Source organism: Ailuropoda melanoleuca, chromosome 11 (assembly GCF_002007445.2).
Source record: "Ailuropoda melanoleuca isolate Jingjing chromosome 11, ASM200744v2, whole genome shotgun sequence".
NCBI lineage: Eukaryota > Metazoa > Chordata > Mammalia > Carnivora > Ursidae > Ailuropoda > Ailuropoda melanoleuca.
Window position 1 is genome coordinate 92231336 of NC_048228.1, and position 25821 is coordinate 92257156.

Genomic DNA, 25821 nt, shown 5'->3' on the forward strand with positions numbered 1-25821 from the left:
TTTTTTTTTTGGTCAAATGCTGGTTCCATCAGGTCAGATGATGAGTTTTTTGGACTGTTGTCTGTGACCTTTTTGTCGGAGTGGGAGATAAGGCGGTATCAGTGTTTGGTTTCAGTTTTTGCCTTCTGGGCAGGTGTTAGAATTGGATTGCCCATGAAGGGACCGGGGTTCGAGTTAGATTTGAAGAAGGCAGGAAAGGAAGAGGGGCTGACAAGTCATCATTTCATACTTGCGCGNCAGGAAAGGAAGAGGGGCTGACAAGTCATCATTTCATACTTGCGCTGGGGTCAGCATCTCACTGGGTAGTTGACACATCTACATTTCTCATGAACTACTTCCCAATAACCTGTTCTGTATTTCGGGACTAGTTTCTGCAGGGTATCGCGTTTCCTTGACATACAGACATTACTGGTTCTTCTGTCTAAAGATGCAGGTTATGTTGAACTTGTTTGTTCTCTGCCGGTCAGTAGTTTTTCAGCACCTGCTCATAAGACTTTACCCCACCTCCTTCCTATTGCTTATCAGCCTAGAACTCAGATGGCAAAACCCCCCTCACTCTACTATCAGTCTTGTCCATGGCAGACATTCCTAATCAATTATGGAACTCTTCCCACTGAGCCCGCAGGGAAGCTTTGGGTCTCTCCCAACTCAGTGCTTCAGGGAGCCCTGAGTAATCAATCAGAAGTGGCACTGCTTTTGTTCCCTTCAGCTGCCTATATGAGCTAGCTCCTAGGAGTCATTTCCGTTAGATCAGCTTTGCACATATCTTGCATAGAAAGTAACCAACATTTAGGGAAATGACTTTTAACTGTAAAGGTTAGATTTATATAGTGCCTACTACCATCCACAAAATCTTGAAAAACCTACAAAAAAGAACTGACTAATGGAGTCAGAATCAAGCAGTGGCCAACAGTTATCAACTAGAGGGAAAAGGTGAACCGAGAGGCTTGTTCATCGCAGGCACTCAAAGAAAAAAGAAGGGAGAAGTAATTGAATACTTAGGCTAAAGGTCTAGAGTGTTTGCTGTCATTTAACATGGAATCTACCTGAGACTGAATCAAAAGTCTTGCGCAAATTACAACACTTTTCCTCATTTTTCTCAACTTTCAAATGAGCTGTGATATTAAGAGCTGCCAGAGTGTCATTAGTTAACACTTAAGAAGACTAATGAAAATTAAAAATTCAATTTTTCTAATTTTGCTGTATTTAATTAATAGCCTGTTCAATAATTATAATAACTCACATTTATATAATGCCATATAGTTTACAAAGCCTTTTAATATGGCACATTACAGTTAATCTTTACAAAAAGAGAATCATGTTGAGCAAGCATGTAGGAAAATAGTTATTTCAGTGTTTGCACATTCATATTTTATAAAATCCTTCATGTTTCTTCCAAAAAGTATCACATTGAAGAGAGAGATTAATAGTTTCATTGAGTATTTGCTCATTTGGGCAAAATACACCACTATAACCAAAGCTGTGGATAAATGTAGCTATATGGCATGTACTTCTTTTCTTCCTTCCAAAGATAATTTAGTGCCAGATACTTAACCAAAGTACATAAAAGGAGGGAGGGGTCTTTTCATTAGCTGGCTCTTTCCAAAACATCGAATAGTGTGATTGGTCTACATTCCATAGTTGATGCTTGCATCAAAAGCAACCTTGAGGTCACTAGCCCCAGACTGAAAGCAGATACCTCCTGCCTTTCCTTTGTGTCACAAACATTGACCGATTCTTTAGTTAATTCTTTGAGTAAGACAGCCTTTATCAGTTCTCTCTCAAAGATGGCTTATAGAGTACAATGTCAAGTTGGCCTACATTAGTCATCAGAAATTAACTAAGCATTTGTCAGAATTTTTGTTTTGAGATTTTGTTTTTGTTTCTGTTTTGGAAAAGGAGATTAAAACAACAACAAAACCCCCAAAACTAGTATATAGAGATGACTTAGTTTACCAACACAGTGAACTATAGTTAATAAGAGCTTAATATAAAGATTGGGGACTTATTCTTAAACTAATCCCCTCTTGGACAGTGATATGCTATTTCTGCTTAATGTAAGTGAAAACTGATGATCCTTTATGTGACAAACATTTGCTAGGTGCTTGGGATGTAAAATTAGGTTAGACCTGGTCCACGAATCCGGAGAGCTTCAAGTCTACTGGCAGAAAAAGATATGCAAACAAGCAATAGGGTATGTTAAGTGCTATTGCAGAAGGTAATCTAAGGTACGCTGGTGACAAATGGGGGGATTTCCTTCTAGACCTGAGAGCGACTGAGGGCAACCATAGAGAGGGTGAGATTGATCTGAAATCAAAAGAGAAGGAGGAGAAAGGTTTTATACACCTGTGCTGTGCAATATGGTGACCACTGGGCACACAGTAAATGCAGCTAGTTTGGAATTAAGATGCACTAATAAATGTGATTGGATTTTAAAGACTTAGTTCAAAAGAAAAGTGTAAAATGCCTCATTCATACTTTTTATATCAATGACCAGTTGAACCAATAATATTTTGGATGTATTGAGCTAAATAAAATACATTATTAAAATTCAATTTTCTGTTTCTTTTTATTTTTTAAGATGTGTCTCCTAGAAAATTTAAAATTGTAAATGCACCATTGTATTTTTATTGGGCAATGCTATTCTAGGCAGAAGCTAGAGCTCATACTAAGTCCCTGGACAAAAGCAAGGTATATTGGGAAACGCCAGTCATTTAACCAGAACACTGGGGCACAGGAACAACAGGAAATGACTCTGGAAGGCTCCATGAAAGCCAGATCCCTAAAGTGTCCTGGAAGTCATGATAAAGATTTTGAAGTCTATCTCGGATGCATAGTGGAATTACTTAAATGAGTTTACCCACGGGAAGATTTTCTGATCAATTTCCTTCCTCAAGACGATCTGCTTTCTTGTGCCACAGTGCATTTGCAAAATGTATTTTTATGGACTCGGGCCCAGAGACACATACAGTGGGTTTTGATTCATTTGACTGGATTAGCTTGTGATGTCATTCATGAAACAGCTAAAGGAAATAGGACGGTCCACCCAAGCTGGTTGGGTAGATGATTTCCATTCATATTTTTGAGACACCTTTAAAATACTGAACAAGTAGCAAATTACGTTTCAGGATGTCTAGGGTACAGTGCTGGTTATCTATTAATTCAGATCAGTCATATAATGAGAGGACTAGCAAAGCAGAGGCTCCAAAAGAAAATGAAAAACAATGTTAAAATCATCTAATAATTTATATTTTACAAAATTAAAGTAGTCTTTGCCACCTTTGTCTTGTGGTCTATGTCGCTTTCATTTTGAGTTCCATAAGGAGATGGTTTAGGAGGTCTATCTACTTTTCATTGCTTATGCATCTAAAAATCTTATCCAGACCAGCCTGAGTGCAACAAGTCTGAGAGTTAAGAGAAGACTAATAATTAGTAGTTACTGACACAGAATCTTATACTGTGGTTGACCATTGCCATTGTTTTGGTTGCTCCTTTCCTCCATGTTCCACCAAAACCCTTTCACCCTCTACCCTTCCTTAGTGTCCTAGGCTTGCAGTCATTCAGGTTAATCGGAACTCTGCAAGCCAGAGTTTGGTACTTAATGTCTAAACTGTCACTGCTCTCATTTCTTGAGGAGTTCTAAATCCAACTCCATTTGCAGTCGGTACAATTTCCTGCCAGAAAACATGATAATGGGATGTTAATTTAAAGGGCAAATCTACACATTAGGATATGGCTCAGTGCTCAAAACCCAAACCGGATGTGCCTTGGCAATGACAGCGCCACTCCATTTCTCTCTTCCATTCATCCGTAGGCAGCCCCTGAGCCAGGAAGAGTGCTTCATCACGGATAATTATCAGCTTCTTCCAAAAGGGGGAAAAATTGTGTAATTTTTCATAGTTATTATTGTTGGAGAAAATAGTTTTCTATCCAAACCTCTTTCAAGAGATATTTCCTGTGGGTTAGAATATATGTTCTATAATGAATTGAAGGTCACTATTTAGAAATAACAGCTTTATTGAAAGTTGTCCCACATTCTCTCAGTCTATAGTGTTTGTGTTTTCTGTCTTTTCATTGTGTTTCCTTGCAGTTAGCTCTAGTAGACTACCCTGGATTTATTCACACTGATCCAACCTTAGACTCTAAGGAAGAGTATTCTGGGGTGGTAGCTGGAGGCAAGTAACTTTGGAAAACTGAGTGCTGTTGTTTTGTTTCTCCCGTAAGAGTGCCCCCTAGTAGTAAGCACTTAGTGAATGCCTACTGAATTAAATAGCGTAATCAATACAAAAGGAAAGAGAGAAAAATAACCCCACATTTTTGACCTTTTGTCGAGGTTTTGGCATTTCTTTCTGTCCATACATGCCTTTTCACAACCATCCGCCCCTCTCACTTTATCTTTAGATGGAGGACCTTGCTATATCATTCAGCCTCAAATGGCATAGATTTTCTCCATTCATCTCACATATAGTATTTGGAATTTCTTTGGAATTTCCGAGGAAGTCGGGGTGGTAGCTGATCTGGAAATGAATATAAATCTTTCATGGCTGAAGTTGGCATGCAGTTTCCTTAGCATAGGAGAAAGAATTTTTACATTATGCTGACTTGGAAATGTAGAAGTTCTGAGAACCAAAATCTAAATTACATCAGGCTGTTCCTTGTTGTTACCTAGCATTGCAGAGCATTTTAGTAAGATCACCCATACAGAAGCATCAAGCACTGTACTTGGCATATATTAGAATTCAATAAATGTTAATCTCCTTACTAAATTCCCTTTCTCTTAGTCAAATCCCTTTTACCAAGGCTAGCTTATTTGTTGATGAGAAACAACCATTGTATGTTTTCCCCAGCTAACTGGGAGGCTCTGTTCTCTTTTTGATAAAGATTTTGATGATGCAAAGTCAGTTAATTTCAGTTCTTTTTTTTCCTTATTTATCCCCCTGTATTTTGATGTAATGATGATTTACTATACCTGTTAATGCAATATAAATCTTCAATTTTGTTATCCACCCCATCAGCAAACTAGCTTTTGTGAAAATTGAAGCTAAAAGATATTTGATGAATGTTCCATCTTCCTCCATAGTGAAAACTGGTCTGAAAATCATTTTTTCAAGGAGCTTTTTCCAAAGGTTTAGAGTTCCTCCAAGCCTTTAAGAAGTTGAAAATGTTATTAAGCATTTTGATTTCTTTTCCTTTCATCTCCTGTTTAGAAATTAATGTCTTGAAAAATTGGCTGCAAATGTTAAGGTTTTTTAAAGATATGGAATCTATTCATCTGTCTAATCATAGTGCAACATGTTAAAAATAATCGTTTCTTTGCTAGACATTTTGGCCAATCTTTGAAAGATTTTTGTCTTTGCTTTTAGACCTTCAGATGCCTTTTAGTTTCATTTTTAGCACTAGGAAAACCAAGCACTCTAATCATTTTCTAAAATGAGAATTTCAGCATGTATTCAATCTCTGATCTTTGTAAGGAAGCAAGACGTGGTTCCATTCCTGTGTTTCATAAAAGGAGACGATAGACAAATAGGTAGTTTACGTGATTGCGCACCAGCCCTTGGGGTTTCTGTTTTTCCCATCTAGATTGTGTCTTCTTTTTACTGCAGAATGTATCAGTATCCGAAAAGGTCCTCTGGTTTATCTTCTTTGTAGGATCATTGTTGCATACAGTTTTGTATAAAGAAGCAATTCAGAGACTGTCCCAATATGTCTGCATATGGACGTGCATATGGTCGATTTTAGCTTTAACTTCAAATTTCCTTGAATACGTAGGCTGTGTGTATTCCCATAATGGTAGCTGAGCAATTTCTTTGTGATGGTTCAATTTCTTTCTCTCTCTTCTACATTCCCCCCTCCTTTTTCTTTATACAGTAGTAACCTTCCTAAAAAGGCCCATTTAAAAAAAAAAAAAACCTACTAAAAAACCATAACACCCATGCAAGCAGGCGCCAGAAAGTTTAGATAACAGTCCCATCCCATTTGGCTGTTTGGCTGGAGCTGGCTGCGTAAATAGAATGGAATGTGGTGTTATGACTCCCTTACAACACTGTATAACACTGCCCCAGGGTGAGTCTTGCCATCCATTTATATTTATTGATCTCCAGGGTGTGCTGGGTGCTCTGGAACAATGCAATTGCAGCCTTCGATTGAGACGACATACAATCTACATGGAAGTGAATCAGGCAGTCGACTCTGTTCGCTCTCCTTCACCTGGTCAATTATTTACGCCTGATGGCTGTTGTCAGAGGAATTGCGTTTTACTGAGTGTTTCAGTGGAGGCCCACCTCCGATGTTCAGAAGTGATTTTTAAGAGTGAGAGTTCTGCAAACATGTAGTTACTCCATTCTTCTTCTACTTAAACCTGTAAAAACAGATCCTGAAAGTCTTTGTCGAGTCACTCAGCTGAGCTACGTGGGCAGGGTTTTCCCTGTGATTAAGCACCAAAACTGGCTTTCATTCTCCATTGTCTTAAAGAGTCTCAGAGAGTAAGGATTACATGTAGGCATAAAGGTAAGGGTTAAAAATGATTAATTGATTGGTGATTGATTTTTCAACAAATATTCATTGAGACGCTGGTGTGTTTCAAGTACCCTTAAAATATAGTTTTCAAGAAGATATGCGGTTTCTGCTTTCATGAGGCTTTCCTTGTAGAGGGAGGTAGACGTTAAACAATGAATTAACTATTAATTATTTAATTACAACTAGGCAGAGAACTATAAAGGAGAAATAGTGTACTACAAGAATAACTAATAGGAAGCCTGGCCTCATCTCAAGTCTCAGAAGGAAATGATTGTTGAGTTCAATGTAATTTTATAGTATGCTTATGTTGATGAAGAGGAGGGAGAGGCAGTGTGTGGAGGCTCTTACAAGTAGCAAGGGGGCAGCTGGTGCGAAGGCCTTGGAGAAGGAAAGGAGCACAGTATGTACAGGGACTGATAGAAGCTCAATGTAATGGGAAAATAAAGGGAAGAAGGGGAAGTGGGAGGTTAAGCCCATGATGCAGGCAGGGCCTGGTGGGTCCTGTTAATCATTTAGGTCTTTCCTTAAGAGTTATGAGGCCCCTGATATGTTTTAGACAGTAATTGACATGATCAGATTCCTGCTCCCTTAGCAAAGATTTTTCTGACTGAAGTGAAGGAATAGATTAGAGGAGGGTAAATATAGACACAGGATCCAAGTTAAGAAGCTGCTATGCTAGTCCAGAAAGAAATGCTGGCAGCTTGGTTTAGGGGAGATGGAATAAGAGAGACAGAGCAGAGAGAGAGATATTTAGGAGGTAAAAATCAACAGGGCTTACTGAGTGATTGGATGTGTAGAGGGGACTATGGGAACAATCAAGGAAGGCACTCAGGTTTTTGCCCTGAATACCTGGCTAGATGGCATTAATTTCACTGACACAAGAACAGTGGAGAAAGACCCACAGGGTAGAGGGTGGGACTGGAGAGCTGGGTTTGGGGAATGTTGGTCTAGTCTGAAGTGCTCAGAGGACATCCAGCTGGAGATGTCAAGTAGACAGTTGGCAATTTGAGTCTGAAGCTCAGAGGAACTTCTCTGATGAAAACAGAAATATGAGTGTTGCATTCGGTAAAAGAAGATAAGGCATGGATGAGCAGATCACCCAGGAGAGTATATATTACAGATCTGTGAATTGCTTAGTTATATTTCGCAAGTGTTTACTGAATTCTCTTTGCCAGGCTCTTGGCTAAATATTAGGCATATGAAAAGGAAAGGCGTTCGGGAAGTAACATAGAGCATCTCTTTGCCATAAGCCCAAATTACCCTTTACATCGTCCAAGGCAGGATACTCTCAGTACATCCAGAGAAAACTCTTGAGCAAACTGAATCTATGCCTTCGTCCTTTGTTTCCTCATCTCTGCTCCCATCTAACTGAAACCCCTGCAACCCTAAGTTCACTTCATTCTTGTTTGTTCTTAGTAGGTGTAGAGATGAGGTGGTAAGCACGTTCTTTATGTAAACTCCTTGCGTTCTGGAAAAACCTTCCCTCAGTTTTGAGAGACATCACCTTTGGTCTTATCTTCTTAAAACAACCGATACATGATTGCTTCTTACACTAAGAAGGGTTTTCTTTACTGTTGTGTGAAAATGGAGTCCATCCTTTGGCTGTAAGATACTATTTCCATATTTTGTAGGTTATATATTGCTGATGACTTTCAGATTATGATGATATTGACTCCATTTGTGAAAATCAGGCCACACCCTTCTAGTCTGTTCCTAAAATAAGATTCATTGGCAAGGTGAAATTTATAGCCTCTTTTATAGTTCTTATTCTTCAGAGACCCATGGCTTAAAATAGCCTACATTTTAAGACTGTATTTTTCAACTTATTGTCTTTGGACCACCTGTATCAGAATCACTTGGGTGTGCTTATTAAAAATGAAGATCATTGAATTGTCTTTTCCAATTTTTTTCAATACTGCCGGGATAAACCCCAATAATTTGCATTTTAAATAAGCACTCCAGGTAATTTTTATTTATACTAAAGAGTCGTTGTTTTGAGGGATGTCAAAATTTGTGCATCTCGTTATGAGAATCCTGAGTATAATGAGAAATTAAACAGTTTTGCAAGACAGGTCAGTTTCTGACCAATTTTGAAGATTAAGAATCAATTCATAAGGGTTATGGTATTTAATAGGGATCGTGATAACCAGTGATAAACAGATCGCATTACCCGTATTTCTTTTGTAATATGTCGAAGCTCAGGAGAGAGAATAACAGAGCTGGTGAGCAAAAGCAGAAGAGTGAGCTGCAGAGTAGGACCTGTGGAAGGAGGGGGGAATCCAGAGAACGGAGAAATGGACGCTAAGACTTGGGTCACGTGTGGTCTTTTCATTCCGTTTTTGTGGATGTTTGACTTGAACCAGCATGCTCGGTGGGTTCTCGGTATGCATGACTGTACATTTAGGAACGTTTCTAGAGGTGCAACTTCCTTCCTATCTCCAGAACTCGCAAAAGTCTCTCCTTACTCCCACCCCCTCCCCAGGAAGAACGCCGTGTGATTTACGTTGGTAAAATCAGACCTGACACGACACGGACGGAACTGAGGGACCGTTTTGAAGTTTTTGGTGAAATTGAGGAGTGCACAGTAAATCTACGGGATGATGGGTAAGAATCTTCAAGATTATTTCTTGTTTAGAAGCTGACATATGTAAAAAATTATGGCCGTAAGATTACCAGGATGGGAATGCTTTGACAGATGACATGTTGAGTTCAGAACCTTATTTATTTTCTTTTATCCCGATTTATTAATCTTTCTAGTTGAGATTTCCTGTCCCAGAAATAAGTATTTAGCTGCTTGACAGGACAATCACACTGATAAATGGATACAGTGGTTCAGACGTTGGCACCAGGGAAGTCTTCCGAAGTAGGAAGGGTTCCAGGCATATATGTTAATGCTTCCTCACCAGCTTTGAACCTCTCTTCTTTGTCCATTGCAGAGACAGCTATGGTTTCATTACCTACCGTTATACCTGTGATGCTTTTGCTGCTCTTGAAAATGGATACACTTTGCGCAGGTCGAATGAAACTGACTTCGAGCTGTACTTTTGTGGACGCAAGCAATTTTTCAAGTCTAACTATGCAGACCTAGGTATGGATTTTATTGTACGTGGAATGAGGAATCCATAATGGAGGGCTCAAAATGGAAGCAGATGTAAACCATAGGCATATCGGGTTGGACCCTCACTTTATTTTGCTGAAGGGAATGTTTGAATACAGATTTTATCTTATTTTTAATCTTTTTTAAGGTACAAGACAGTTTCAGAAGCAAAGGGCTCAGGTTTTGGCAGCAAAGAGCAGAAGTAAATTCTTCGTACTGTCTTCTCAAATGCTGAAAGTCTGCACTGTTTGTGCGTGTGCGTGTTGACGTCTGTTTATGTTGTGTGTGCGTGCGTGTGTGTGTGTGTGTCTTTGCATAGGTTTGCAGTGTGCTTTCTGTGCCTGCCCTGAATCCTTCTGTATAAAACTTAGTATTATCACCTTTGTCTTACGGAACAGAATATGCAATAGAATATTCTGGTGCTTTTTTCCTTATTATCCTACAAACTCTTAAAAATGCTAAGACATTTTCTACAAATTACACCTTGAGAAAATATAATTTCATATGCTAAATCACACTATACTTTCTTTAAAACAAAAGAAGAAAAAAACTGTTATTTTTTGAGAGTTTCCATATGCTAGGCACTGTGCCAGGGGCTCTGCAAACATTTTCTTATTTAATTACCAGAACAATCCTAGGAGGTGGTTATTATTATTATTATCATCCTCCTTTCATAGATAAGGAAACTGAAGCATTTGTAAGTATTCCTTTTTCCTGTTGTAAAAGTTATACAGACTCAAGGGGTAAAATTTGGAAAATGTAAAAAGTGTTAGGAAAAACAGTAATATCACCTGTCAGCCCATCACCTAGAGATCTGCTGTGTGATTTACAGCCCAGTCTTTTGTCTCAGGATGTCTAATTTCTTATAGTTGAGCTCACGTAATTTAGACCTATCAGCTTTTAAATTCAGCTCTTCTCAATGCATATTATGTAAGTTCATTTTCTTCCGTATTCATGGGATTTAAAATAATTTATCAACTTACTTTAATGGTTGCACAGTATTGTGTTAGGTGAATACCATTATATTTAATCATTCCATTATAGCTAAACATTTATTCAATTTTCAATTTTTTTGGCATTATAAATAATGCCAAAATGGACATCTTAATTTTCTTCCCAATTTTAATTTGGTCCCTTTGCATGCCATTCCCTATTTAATGTACATATCGTAAGCCTTTAAATCCTTTGATGAAGGAATCATGGAAAGGAAATGGCAAATGTCTTGTGCATATGATGTAATTAATTTAAATCAATTTATAACAATCATCATAAGATTAACATATAAATCCGTTCCTCAGCATTACTATATATCTGTCTGCACTTGCTTTGGCTTGGTATAAAGAAAGAAATGAATACCAAATACAGGGATTTTTTTTTCTCCCCTCCACCAAAGTGATGTCTTCCTAAAGTAATTGATATAGGAGGTGTGCATTGTTCAGGGGGAATATGCTATAATTCACTTCACAAGCTAAATAGATAGTATGAAGCAGGGGAGAGGCAGCTGACTGTCAGAGAGATAGAGGCCTAGGGATGAAAATATAAAAGGTGGCAAGTCATTTGTTCAAATGTTGGCTGATAAAAACAGTCAAGACGGATTGAAGTCTTAAGTTGATTTGACTTATTTTCTTCAGTGATGAAGGCCAGGGTGTTTCCAGTCTTTCAAAACATCTAGAGTTTAAAATAAGCTACCTAGAGGGGCCTTTAAATCACAATTCATCACTGGTAGAGGGAGGATTGGATGGTATTTCCAAATTGAACTGGAGCCTCCCTGAAATATTTCTAAGAAGAATGCTTCCCCTCTTGTTATCTTTCTGCCTCGCCAGCAGCAATAGAAACTTTGCCGTTGCTAAGCTGGCTCTGTATTTTCTGAAAAGTATGTTTGATGTGTATTGTAGTAGCATGGGTTTTCTCCAATTCCCTCAAGCCCTACAATTTCACGAAGGGTAGTCGATCTGAGCGTAGGCATAGAAGAGTGGAAAGAGCCCCGGCTTCGGAATCTGATAGACCTGGTTTTGAAACCTGACTTAGCTTCTGACCTTGAGCAAACAATTAAGCTCCCTCTGCCTCCAGTTCTTCATTTGTAAACTACATCATAATGCTGTTGCAAAGATTAAATAAATATTTGTGATGTGGTTGGCGTAGTATCTGACATAAAGTAGGTGCTCAATAAATAGTAGCTGTGCTTGTAATTAAAAATGATGGCAATGAGAAGTTAGAAATGTCAAGTTATTTTAAAATGAAAGCATCAGCATCAGGGGCCAGCTCTGGAACCGAACAACACACATTCATATGTGTCCTGTGTTTGTCCCCTGAAGAGTTCATGTTAAATGCTTTAGGGCATGACCCGTGAATTTGATGAGCGTGAGACCATACTGGACACTTAGAGGGATTGGGAGCTCACATGTGTGTCTGTTGGGAGTTAGTGAAAATGATGTGATATAGATTAATTTTACCAAGAGTAAAGAACCCCATCATTTTAAAAAGATTTAATCATTTTTTTTTCTGTTTTGCTCCCCAAATTGTTAGCTTACATACCCTATTCCTCTATTATCGGGGCCACCTAGTGATTACTCCAAGACTATGAGTACAGAATGTGGTGATTCCACATTAATAAAATGAGCCAGTTTTATAAGTGAGACTCAGAGTTAAAGGGACAATCAATGTTACCTAGGTAAAGCCAGGATTTAAGCCTGGTTTCCATGAATCTCTAATCTGTGAGTCTGTTTACTGTCTTATAAACAGATGGATCTTTCTCAAAGACCTCAGTGAAGAATCTTAAAGATGAAAGATAGAAATTAAATTAGGACTATAGGACCAGAAGAGAAGGATGGGTTAATATTAAGAAAATAATAATATATCCATCAGGAATTAGTTATGGTATAAAACTTTTAAACATGTAAGAAAAATGAAATAAATAACATTCATCTCAAATTCTTCATTAACTCCAAAAATGTATTACATTATCAGCATCTCAAATATATACATAACTTTATATATACTCTTGGCATTCATTGATAAATCATCCCAAGATCCCAACGGGAAGATTTTCAACCTATTTATTTATCTATCTATCTATCTATCTATTTATTTATTTATTTATTTATTTATTTATTTTAATGCTGGTGTTCAAGATTAATACATTCATTCAACAAATTCTAATCTTAGTACTTGCTTTGTACCAACAGTTTTCTAGGTGGAAAGACTGCAGTTGTATTGTGATGTGTTTCTATTTATATGGTATCGTTATTTATAACAATTTATTTTAAAAAATAATTAGAGTGGCTTTTGTCTTTTTCCTGTCAAAATTCTATTATATCTTACTTGTGTTGCAATATCCTTTCGTGGCAAGAAAGAGGTGGCCTAGATGTTGTTGTCTCAGGAATTGCATGTAACCATGTATTCATACAGTAGAAAAGAGTTTGTGGATGCCTATTGTGTGACATAGTCTGCCTGTGTAAGTGATTGCATATTTGTAAATACCAGCTATCATATTCATAGCGAAGAATCGACAACCACTGTTTCCAAATATTTTTTTCGCTAATGAAAATATGGAAACACTGAAATTCTGGGTTTGATCTGGCGTAACCCAAAGTCAATACATTTTAAGCATTCTCAAAATGTCCTTCAAGAAAGAGCTGTGTGTGTGTTCTTTTCTTTTTTCTTTTTCTTTTTTAAGATTTTATTTATTTATTTGAGAGAGAGAGCGCATGAGTGGGGTGGGGGACAGAGGGAGAAGCAGACTCCAAGCTGAGCAGGGAGCCCAATGCGGGGCTCAATCTGGGATCCAGGACTCCGGGATCGTGACCTGAGCCAAAGGCAGATGCTTAACCTACTGAGCCACCCCGGAGCCCCGTATGTGTGTTTTTGACATTTCTGTGCTGACCTTAATGCTACACAGACTCTGGCTGTCAGGAGACTCTTCTAACTTTATTTATAATGCAAGTGCAATTCCGATTTCAGGTTAATCTCAAGCAATGAGCAGGACTTTTTGTGTGTATGTGTCTACAAAAAAAGATTTTGATTGGAATGACAGCTGCTCTTGAAGCTTTAGTGATACAAGCCAACTGCTCATTAGGCTATCTGTGAAGAGAAGGACGGGAGCCGGTGTAATTTAAGAATTGACTCTGCAAGATGTTAGTGAGGAAAGATTGGCCATTTTTGTCCTGTCTTTTATGTCTGAGGCCAACTGTAATTGCTGTTCTTACCTGGAAAAACTTGCTCGGCAAAAAAAATCAGTAAATTCAAGGGACGGTAAGAATGAAAGAAAAGAAAGTGAAGGAATTTCCTTGTCTTTAAATCTAAGATGGTTAAAGTAGGTTGAAGCTAGGGCGAAAAATCAGTCTGGTGCTGGAGAGCTTGAGGGATTGCAACCACTTCAGCCAAACAGCTTGTGAGGTCAATGAGTACGCCACCATATTATCTAATCTCATACTCTTCTGTCACTTCGGACATTTCTGTTTCATAACATTCTGGATAAAACACAGAAATGTTCGTCTGTTTGTGGGATTGTTAATACTTCCCAGAAAGGACTGGTTTTCCCTTCAAGTAAGGGCTCTCAAAAGAATGAATTTATTTGCAAGAGGTATATTTCTAAGATGTCTTTCCTCATTTGCAAGACCAGCAGACATATCTGATTTTTTATAAATGTCACTGGAGAAATATCAGAAATATTTGGAATCAGAATTTCATTTTACATCCATCGTTGTTGAAACATGACAATTTTGTTAAGGGTCTATGTGAAGTATGTCAAACTCTTCACAAAAGCTGACTTGGACTTGTTCAGGGAAGACCATGGCTATATTTTTACTGTCGTATTAGTGAGGTTGACTTTGCCTTCTCTGGACATGAAGTGTTCCCCTATACCTTCTAATTTGGGGTGAATTTGTGCCACTATTGCTGGGGTGCTCCCAAGGTACTGAATAGATAAGTGGATCATATGTTCCTCATGCCTGAAAGGAGAGCAGCATGTAAACATGTATATTTTTAAATATTTATTTTTATGCATTGTATATAGTTATATATAAATTTATAAATATACTTATATATTGTTTATAAATTATTATATTTAAATATAAATAATATAACAATAAAATATTGGGTATATATGCCCTCTGCAAATATATATACACATATAAAATATATATACCAATAAAATATATCAATATATATATCAATAAAAGTTGGGTATATTTTTAAAAGTGTATCGATTGGATAAGTTATTACTGAATCAAGTACTCTTGAGTTGGACGAGTGAGTTAATGATGAGAGTGTGTCTAACCTGGCGTGGGTTTCTTGCAGATTCAAACTCAGATGACTTTGACCCTGCTTCCACCAAGAGCAAGTATGACTCTCTGGATTTCGATAGTTTACTGAAAGAAGCTCAGAGAAGCTTGCGCAGGTAACATGTTCCCTGGCTGAAGATGACAGAGGGACGGTGAATACCTCACGGGACAGCGCGTCCTTCCCTAACTGACTATCGCAAGTCATGCTTAGGAATTTCTCCTACTTTACACTCTCTGTATAAAAACAAAACAAAACAACAACAATACAACAAGAACAACAACAAAGGTTTACATGAACACAGCTGCTGAAGAGGCAAGAGACAGAATGGATGGATATCCAGTAAGCACATGTTTATTCATGGGTGTCAGCTTTGCTTTCCCTGGAGTCTCTTGGTGATGGAGTGTGTGCGCGCGCATGTGTGCGCGTGTGTGTGTGCGTGTGTGTGTGCGTGTGTGTGTGCGCGCATGCGCACGCCTGGTTGGGGGGGAATATGTATACACAGGTGGGGACTGGGGGCACCGGTACCAGAGTGTGCCAGGGCAAACCACTTCAAATGGCAGCAGTTCCATGAAGACACATTTAAAACCTAGAACTTCAAAATGTTCGTATTCTATTCAAAAAGAAAAAAAATGCATAAATTCAAAAGGAAAGAAAACTAACCAACCAACCACAAACCACCCTAAAATGACAGCCACTGATGTCTGGGCATCAACCTCCGTACTGTGTTTTTTAAGAAAGTGCAAAATCGACTTGAAGCAAGCTTTCTCTCATAACATAATGGTTATATGACAATCCCGAAGAAACCACAGGTTCTGTAGAACTAATATCCTTTCTCTCTCTCTCTTTCTCTCTCCCTCACTCTCTCTGTCCGCTTCCCTCTCTTTCTCCCTCTCCTTCACTCCCCCACTCTCTCCTCCTTTCTCTGTCTCTTTCTGTCACTCGTTCTGTCTCTCTTTTTCTTCTTTTTTCCTTTTGCCATGGAGTCTGGGTGGGAGAGGACACTGCGGGCAGCGGAATGCTAAACTTTCCTAACATTTTGAAGTTTCTGTAGTTCATCCTCTATCCTGACACCCATGTAAATGTCCAAAATGTTGATCTTCCACTGCAAATTTCAAAAGCCTTGTCAATGGTCAAGCGAGCAGCTTGTTCAGCGGTCCTTTCTGAGGAGCGGGCACGGTGTTACATTACTAATGAGAGTTGGGTAGAACTCTCTGGTATGTGTTCAGATAGTGTAATTGCTACATTCTCTGATGTAGTGAAGTATTTACAGATGTTAAATGGAGTATTTTTATTTTGTGTACATACTATACAACAAAGTTCTTTTTTGTTACAGCTATGCACTGTAAATGCAGCCTTCTTTTCAAAACTGCTCAATTTTTCTTAATCAAGAATATTCAAATGTAATTACGAGGTGATACAATTATTGTACACTCACATATTTAGAAGCTGAACTTACTGCTTATATATATTTGATTGTAAAAACAAAAAAGACAGTGTGTGTGTCCGTCGAGTGCAAGAACAAAATGATGCTTTACGCATATCCATCCCTTCTTAGATGAGCTTCAATCTAAGCATCTTGTCAAGAAATATCCTAGCCCCTAAAGGTATTAACCACTTATGCGATATTTTTCCACATTTTCTTGTTGCTTGTTTTTCTTTGAAGTTTTATACACTGGATTTGTTAGGGGAATGAAATTTTCTCATCTAAAATTTTTCTAGGAGATATCATGATTTTATGTAAAGTCTCTCAATGGGTAACCATTAAGAAATGTTTTTATTTTCTCTATCAACAGTAGTTTTGAAACTAGAGGTCAGAAATCTTTTTAAAATGCTGTTTCGTTTTAATTTTTGTGATTTTAATTTGATACAAAATGCTGAGGTAATAATTATAGTATGATTTTTACAATAATTAATGTGTGTCTGAAGACTATTCTTGAAGCCAGTATCTCTTTCCCTTGGCAGAGTATGATGATGGTATTTATCTGTATTTTTTACAGTTATGCATCCTGTATAAATACTGATAATTCATTCCTTTGTTTACTAAAGAGACATATTTATCAGTTGCAGATAGCCTATTTATTATAAATTATGAGATGATGAAAATAATAAAGCCAGTGGAAATTTTCTTCCTAGGATGCATGGCAATTGTCAGGTTGGAGTTGAAATGTTTCATTTGGGAAATTCAGCTTTTGCAGAAGCGGTGTTTCTACTTGCACTAGCTTGGCCTCTGACGTGACCATGATGTTGTTCTTGATGACATTGCTTCTGCTAAATTCAATAAAAACTTCAGAAAAACCTCCATTTTGAGCATCAGGATTTCATCTGAGTGCGGAGCCCTGGAATGGAAGTCAGTAAAGTTTGGAGTGTGTATTCAAGTTTCTAAATTGAGATTCGATTACAGTTTGGCCGACATGACTTTTCTGGAAGATGTGAGATACCTACTCCTTAATCGTTCTTTTCCTTTCTCTCGCCCAACACAATCTTATAAAACGGATTTCACCCCCAGGCCAATGCAGCTAATTTTGGTAGCTGCATTCATTTATCACCAGCATATTGTGTTCTGAGTGAATCCACTGTCTGTCCTGTCGGATGCTTGCTTGATTTTTTGGCTTCTTATTTCTAAGTAGATAGAAAGCAATAAAAAAAAAATATGAAATAAAAGAACTTGTTCACAGGTTCTGCGTTACGGCAGTAACATATCTTTAATCCGCCTAATTCTTGTTGTTCTGTAGGTTAAATGCAGATATTTTAACTCTGTGTGAACGCCAAACTAAAGTTTACAGTCTTTCTTTCGGAATTTTGAGTATCTTCTGTTGTAGAATAATAATAATAAAAAAGACTATTAAGAGCAATAAATTATTTTTAAGAAATCAATATTTAGTAAATCATATTATGTGTTCAAGGACCAGATGCGTTCTCTACTTTGCCTTTAAATTTTTGTGATCCAATTTTAAATACATTCTCCTTTTTGCCCTGGATGTTGACATGAGTAAAATACTTGGTTTCTTTTCTTACTTATCAAAAGACAACACTACAGATTTCAAGTTGAGGATTAATTTATCCCCACTCTGGCCTGACAAATATTGTTACCATGAAGATAGTTTTCCTCCATGGACTTCAAATCGCATCTAAAATTAGTGCAAAGAGAGAATCACTAACCCATCTGAATAGAGCTTTTTGTATCTTATGCAGACCCTGTGGGTAGCCCATCAAAATGTAAACTGTGTTCCTTTTATTTTTATTTTTAATTTTTTTTTTTTGGAGAGAATATTTCAAATGAACACATGCACCCCTTCATCACTGGAGGCAAATTTCAGCATAGAACTGTAGGATTTTTAGATGACCGCAGGCCAATGCCTTCACGCTGTGGTAAGTACCACATCTACAATTTTGGTGACCGAACTGGTGCTTTAGAAATGTGGGGTTTTGTGTTTTTGTTTTTTTAAAGAGATGTAGCGGAATAATTCTTCCAGTGCAACAAAATCAATTTTTGCTAAACGACTCCGAGAACAACGCGGTTGGGCTGTCAACATTCAAAGCAGCAGAGAGGGAACTTTGCACTATTGGGGTATGATGGTTGGGTCAGTTGAAAAAAGGAAACCTTTTCATGCCTTTAGATGTGAGCTTACAGTAGGTAATGATTATGTGTCCTTTTTTGATGGCTGTAACGAGAACTTCAATCACTGTAGTCTGAGACCTGATCTATAGGTGACCTAGAATAGCCATGTAATATAATGTGATGATTCTAAATTTGTACCTATGTGACAGACATTTCCAATAATGTGAACTGCTGATTTGATGGAGCTACTTTAAGATTTGTAGGTGAAAGTGTAACACTGTTGGTTGAACTATGCTGAAGAGGGAAAGTGAGCGATTAGTTCAGCCCTTGCCGGGCTTTTTTTTTCCACCTGCCAATTCTACATGTATTGTTGTGGTTTTATTCATTGTATGAAAATTCCTGTGATTTTTTTTTTTAAATGTGCAGTACACATCAGCCTCACTGAGCTAATAAAGGGAAACGAATGTTTCAAATCTACTTCTGCTTTTCTTATTTATTGTAACCAATCTCATGTTGGCATGTTTCTCAGACCAGTACACATTAGTGGCTTTATCATTATTCCGTTTCCTCTCTGGATCTCCTTCCCTTTCTCCCTGCTTCTCCACATTCATGGATGGATTTCAGCTCTAAGGTAACGTAGACCTTCTGTATTTTACCTTTTCTCCTTTCAAACGGCAAAGGCGGAAGTGGTTTCTATAATGAGCGATGACGTGGGGCTTTAGGAAATGGATTAACTAGGTTTCGTACAGAAAGTGTGTATTTTTAAGTACAAGCCATTGCCCCTCGTGAGAATCCTGCTGAATATTCAGCTTAGGAAGCAATTCTGTAGTTGGACTGAGCATGTTGCCAAGACTTGTAACAGGGCGCAGCCCCCATCGTGTGCAAGTCATATGGGACGAGCTGATAGCTGCTGACACAGCTTGCTGTCAGGATGTCTGTCTACTGTGCCTCGCAGGTGACTGGTGGTCCTGATGACGGAGATGACAGAGAATGCCCTTGTTCGTGCTCTGCCCTCTCCCAGTTTTACATGGTCATCCCCACTCCCAGCCACCTGCATTGCAAGACCCACCATAAACATGACATTGGGGAAAGACTCTAAGATTTGCCAGTTGTTTTATCAAAACAGAAAAGAAAAATTACATTATCTTACCCAAACATGGCCCTCACCTCCAACTGTGGCTACCGAGCACGCCTGGTGGATTACCCTCGGGTTCTGACTCATCTCCATCGATGCTTAAATTGCATACGACATCTTCTGGCTGGACCCAGCAAGGACATGTGAAGGATGCGGGTCTTTCTTTTAAAGGGTTAACTTTTTACCCTTAAAAACCTTTTGAGGAAAGAGGGAATTTGAAGAAGTAACAGTAGTTGCCACTGGCCTGGTACTAGGATATTCTGATTAAAAATAAAGGATTTATTTCGTGTTGTCCTCAAAACATTAAATCACTTCCATCCTTGATGACACTAATGGCAAAATAATTATTGAAACCAAAATTAGGCTGATAAAAATAAATCAACACTGAATATGAATAGTTTATTTAAAAGGAGCTTGTCTCAATTCAAAAGTCCTCTAAACTAAGTCTGTCTAAACTGTACAATGTGATATTCAAAATCCCTTTTCAGCATTGCTGGTTTTCTCTCCATTGTAGGATTATTTAGCTAATCATTGGATATAATTTACAGCCCTAACAACATTATTATACTCATTTGACACTAGTGTTACTAGCTACACAGTTGTAACTCAGCATTAATTATAGAATATTTTAACCAAAGCATACTTTTTGCAGTATTTACTTTATATTAATCTTATATTTCGCAATTCTTGTTGCCATTCCTTGTTTTCAAACACATTATACACCATTATAAATCAATCTTCGTACTTTATCAAACAGCAGAGAGTAATAAAGAAGGTCACAACTCATAGAGGAGTTCCTTGGAGGTTTGTAATATCATGATTTAAATCGCAGAAAGATTTAATCAAAAGCTGAATTAATCCCTGGGGGGGAAAGATGCTATATAGATTCTATTGATGGGCACAAAGCAGCCCATTTGTTTTCATTGGTCTCTTAAGACATTGGGAAAAAGAAACAGTTTTTCTTCGGGAAAGAAAACAAGATTTCCTTAATGGGGGAAGGGTAATATGAAATGGCCTTTATGCCTTGTTCCTTCCCTTTCATTCAGAACCATCGGTTTCATTCCACTTGCCGTGGCTTTATCTGTTCTTCTAGTGCACGGTTAAGTTAAATGTCCTCCACCCCCTCGTTCCCGTCCGTATATCCCATGTGATTCCAATAATTCTGCAAAGCTCCACTCTAGTCAAGCGTGTGGAATGTGTGGGTCACATGAACTGGTTTCCAGGTCTTCTGTTGTAATCAGGTGACTGCCCCGGGGCAAATTCTCAGCCGTTCAGGGACACTGGAAACTTGCAAGAAGAAATGATCATAAAACGAGAGTATTTCTAGGGCCAGGTTCTACCGAAAAGCCTATCGTTCCATCACTAGGATGTATGCTAAAGATAAGAGGACATCACCTTCCCGTATGCCTCGTTTCCGCCCGTAATTCCATAGGAATGTGACCATATTCCCGTTAGCTCAAAAACCATTACTTACCATCAGCTGACTTATAGAAGGGGCGAAGTGGAATTAATTAATTGAAAAAAGTGAGAGAACTTTTAGAGGAGAAAACCAAATGATCCTATAATATTTTCATGATTAAATTAAATGAGCATAATTATACATGCACAAATGCACACCAAGGCATTATTATAATCGAGAACCTTAGAATATGATATTGTTTCAAATTTATGCATATAGCACTTACTGAAGGCAAGGAGCTGGTGTGATATTTGAATTTGCATATTGACCATTTTCATATATTTTCATATATTAATTTCTAGTAGGAAGAAGCTGAATTATTAGGAAAAATCCTGGGGTGATTTAGAAAAAATATTGTGCTTCTGCTCGTTTTTGAATATCAGGGGCACTCAGCAACATTATCTTTCTTCCCCCCCATAGTTTTCTGTGATGGATTTTCAACAAGATGACATCCAAGTGAAAGCCGAAATTAAATGGGAAGGAAAGAATGTTAAGTGGTAAAATCCTAAATAGCTTATTAGACTACTTAATTGGAGGGAATTTATTTTTGCTGCTGTTAGGAACTCTATAGTCAAGATTCTCTTTAACAATACTAATTGATGGGGGGAAAAAAAGTAGCTATAGTAATACAGTTACCGCACAATACCCTCCAGCAGGTCGTTTAAGGGAATTCACAGGTACTTTCCTTTGATTGACTTCGGTGCTGTTGAAAATCAAGTCCTATCTTCATTCATACGGTTGCTTTCTCTCTTCACTCCCAACCAGGCCTCTTACTTATTCCTGCCAGAGATTCTCAGTGCACTTAAAAGACCTGAAAGGCAATGAGACCATGCTTGTTCCCGGGTTAGCCATTGAGCCGGTTTTCAGCTCGATTGCTATACCCTTCCATCAAGTGGCTTATGTTTCATAGTGCTTAGAGGTAGTGCCGCTTTTAAGCACTCCCCTATTTGTTGGCAGCAATATGTGTACCCTACCCCAGAATAATGATTAATTAGTCTGCTTCCTAGAGAAGATTAAGTTAGTAAACTGGTCACATAGCCTGTGATGTCACCATGTTACTTTCATGTCAGGTAACTTAATGGTCAAGTTCAATACATGGCCTAATTTTCCTCCAATTAGCTGGCTACATAGGATAAACATCCTGACCCCCATTCCATAAGCTGCCTTTCCCAGGGTCAGCCATCTGAATTGCAGTGCAGACCGTCCAACAGGAAAATAATTGGAGGAAAAGCAAAAATTGGAGTTCACCACCCAATGTTTGGCCTCAGTGTCTGAAGATGGGAAGTACCTGTGTGTTGGGACTGACATTTTCCAATTTTTAATGGCAGGTTTGGTGGCATACAAAGGGAGTGCCAGTGCATGCACCTGATGAATGAAACAATTCATAGAGAGCTCATAAGAGTTTCTTTGTCACATGGTACCAGGGTCGCATTGAGCCACCTTCTGCCATGGCACACCATGCAAAGACTAAGACTAGAAAGGTCAGCTCATGAAAAGACAAGAAATAAATAGAAGGTTAACCAAACACATTTGAACTCCACGTACAAAACAAGGTTTGCGCAAAGATTCCCCATGGTTTCTTATTTGCCTTTCATGCCGACTCATTCTGTGGGATTCTAGAAACAAAAGAGGCGATTGTACAGGTGAGGCAGTAGAGCTGTGGAGAAGAGAACGAACTTCATACTGCTGGTTCTCTGTGTGCGCGTGGTTGTGTGTCAGCTACACAGCAATGGGCCTTTACCGACCTGATGTCGCTCAGGGGAGCTGATTGAAATCCTGTTTCTTGCCTTGGCTGCTGGATTGGTGGAAGGCTTTTAGGGATTTCCATGGCCAGGTTTTTGGATGGAAATGTTCAGCTTTAATTTTGTGGAATGGTAAAAAGATGCCCTTCTGTGCATTCAGTAAAAAAATGCTTTTCACATTCCAATAGTGCATTGAGGAAGAACCACCCTTTTTTCTTCTAGTTGTTCAGCTTTACCATCCCAGAGTAGCCATGTGAATTGAGGACACTTCTCAGACTTTCAGCATTTGGAAGGTTAAACTTGAACTCCCTCGAAAGTCTTATGTGTAAGACACTGTGGAAACATTTAAATTCACGGCATTGGGAGGATTTAAAAATATTATTTGACTTTTTCACACTCTTAAAAACAGCCTCATCAACTCCACTTGGAAACTAGATCAACCCGGAGACTTCCTTTCTTAGAATCGATTCTCAGTGATGCACCTGGTTACCTTGTTTTCAGAACTTCCCCCTCAGGTGTGATGACGGTGCTTCCTCTGGCCCATTTTCTCTACCATCTTCATTTTCAATGACATGAATCTTCTGTGGCAATGAGAAGACTAATTTGAAAAGTTGTCCTTCATCCGAAAGTGCAGTAGACTCATCATGAAGACAATGATGATGACCGTGACGGGATCAGCTAACATTTATTGTAGGGTTATTATGTCCTCGCCACTTCCCTTAGCTCTTTATGTGAATCTTCTTAATATGTCCCCCACCTGAAGGAGGGGCTGATCTACAAATGCTCCCATCGCGTGCGTGAGGAAATGGAGGTATAAAGAAGTTAAGTCACTGCCAAGATCTCAGCAGAGTCCAGTTCACCCCCCAACTGATTTAATTGACTATCTTGCTACCTATAATGCCTCAACAAAGAAAATATAAATGCCCAGAAGAAAACATTTTCCATTGGAAATAATTGAAAAGTTGAGATGGTTTTGTGGAGACCATCTGGTTGAAGCCAAACTTGGCATACATTGCATACATTCATTGAAGTCTTCCTCTTTTTTTTTTTAAGATTTTATTTATTGAAAGAGAGAATGTGCATGAGCGGGGGCAGGGGCAGAGGGAAATGAAGGAAGAAAATCTCTGGCAGACTCCCCTCTGAGCATGGAGCCCCACAGGCAGGCTCGATCTCACAACACAGATCATGGCCTGAGCTGAAATCAAGAGTTGGATGCTTAACCAACTGAACCACCCAGGTTCCCCTCATTCAACTTGTCCAATGGGTCAGAAACCACATTTAGCTCTAAGAGCAAAAGGAAGAATTAGATAAGGTCCCACCCTACGTTCTAGCTGGCAATATAGTAAAAGAAAAATAAAATATGTATTTATTAATAGCAGGACCTTCTTGCCAGGACCCTTAGTCTGAGTGTGGGTATGTATGTTCTAGAATGTCTATTACTGTATAGCCAATGTCTATGAAGGGTAGGGTCAGAGATCCTCATACTTAATGGACAAAAATGGCCCCAGTGCTATGATCTCATGGTATACAATCTGATTTAGAAAGACTGGTAGCCAGCTTAAAAAGAAGTAGTCTTCCTCCCTACGTTAAAGTGGATTTGGAGGTTTAAGTCTGCACACTACTACCACTTAGGCATTCAATAACAAAAATAATAACTTATAGCTCTTAATGATTTTACAAACACTAAAAGTTGGTTGAAGGCTGAGATAAGCGACAAACAATAGGCATATAGACTAGCCACCCTTTAACTGGATGCTTCCTTGTTCCTCTGATTGTGGTCATTGTTATCTTGAATATCAGCTGTTCATGAATGACAGAGGACCTTCTCAAAATTTCTCAGGTGTATTTGTCTGGATTTGTCTCTATCATGCTAACCTTTCTACAGTTGGGTCTTACGATTACCATGGAAATTGATCAGTAGACATTCACAGTTCCAGTTAATGGATGGTCTTCTGGGGTAATGTCCTTTTTGCACCTAGGACCAATGGTAGGAAAAAGAGGGGTGGGTTTCCAATACTGTAATATTTGGGCTCCATTTCCAATTCAACTGTCAAGCTCAGTGAGGTGAGTTAAAATCCTGCATAGGAAAGAGAGGTAGTTGATCAGGGACTTTAGTCTTGGGAATTCTGTGAACCTTAAAGAGTCCAGGATTTGTGGTCTCCATGGTGAGAGAAAGATGTCTGAGAAATGGCTAACAATGGCTGCAAACCAGGTGTTGTCATGGACTGTTTAAAAAATGTATTTAAGTTTAATTAGAAAATATTTCAAACAAACATGTAAGTTCGCAAAATAATCCAATAGAGCTCTGTGTATCCACTTCCCAGATTTATAAGACCTTAACATTTTACCCTGTGTGCTTAAAATCCCTCTTCAAACAAATCACATCCCCATCTTCTTCCCTTCTCAGTAGTGACCCGTCTCCTCTGGTTGGTGTGTGTTATTCCCCAACCATTTTTTTTTCTTTTAACTACATTTTCATATATCCAAAATTAAGATGCAGTATTATTTTGTGTCTTTTGAAAATTTACATAATGTTTTTCTACTGTATGTATCCTTTTTGCAATTTGCCAGTGGTGCCTTTTAATGCAAATGCAATTAGAACAATTCAGCCCTGGTGTAAGCCAGAAGGAAATCCTTCTTTCCAGGTGTTTGGAGTTGCCTTAGCAGCTGCTCCAACTGTCCCAGCTAATCATTCTTCACAGTGTTCCTGACATTCATCTTGGTTTCCTATTTATCACTTTGGCTCATGGTTAAGTGCATTTATGCAATATCTTTAAAAATCTTCGACCCTTGATCCACACCCTCATCTTGCTTATTGAGTGTTTATAAAGTTATCCCAAGGAAACAAGAGGTCAAAAAATCAGAGCAGAAGACGAAAACCCACACCTAGGTTTTTGTTTTGTCTGTTCTGTTTTGTTTTGTTTTGATAGGGGAATGGATTCTTTGATTTTCCTTCTTCGCTAAGTCAGAGATTTTTGCCGGACTCCTAACCTTCCCATCCCACATACCTGTGAATGGCCTTGCCCTCTC

At 38.4% G+C, this 25821-nt stretch overlaps 1 protein-coding gene across 1 annotated transcript in view; it reads left to right on the plus strand.

The window, feature by feature from the left end:
- The window catches only part of PPARGC1A (PPARG coactivator 1 alpha), a 461990-nt gene extending 443085 nt beyond the window's left edge, over positions 1-18905 (plus strand). Inside the window, exons 10-12 of the mRNA XM_034670962.1 lie at positions 8959-9120; positions 9453-9604; positions 14912-18905. Of these exons, the coding sequence (XP_034526853.1) occupies positions 8959-9120; positions 9453-9604; positions 14912-15015 (418 nt within the window). The 3' untranslated portion in view covers positions 15016-18905. The remainder of the gene's footprint in view (positions 1-8958; positions 9121-9452; positions 9605-14911) is intronic.
- The last annotated feature ends 6916 nt before the right edge of the window (positions 18906-25821 follow it).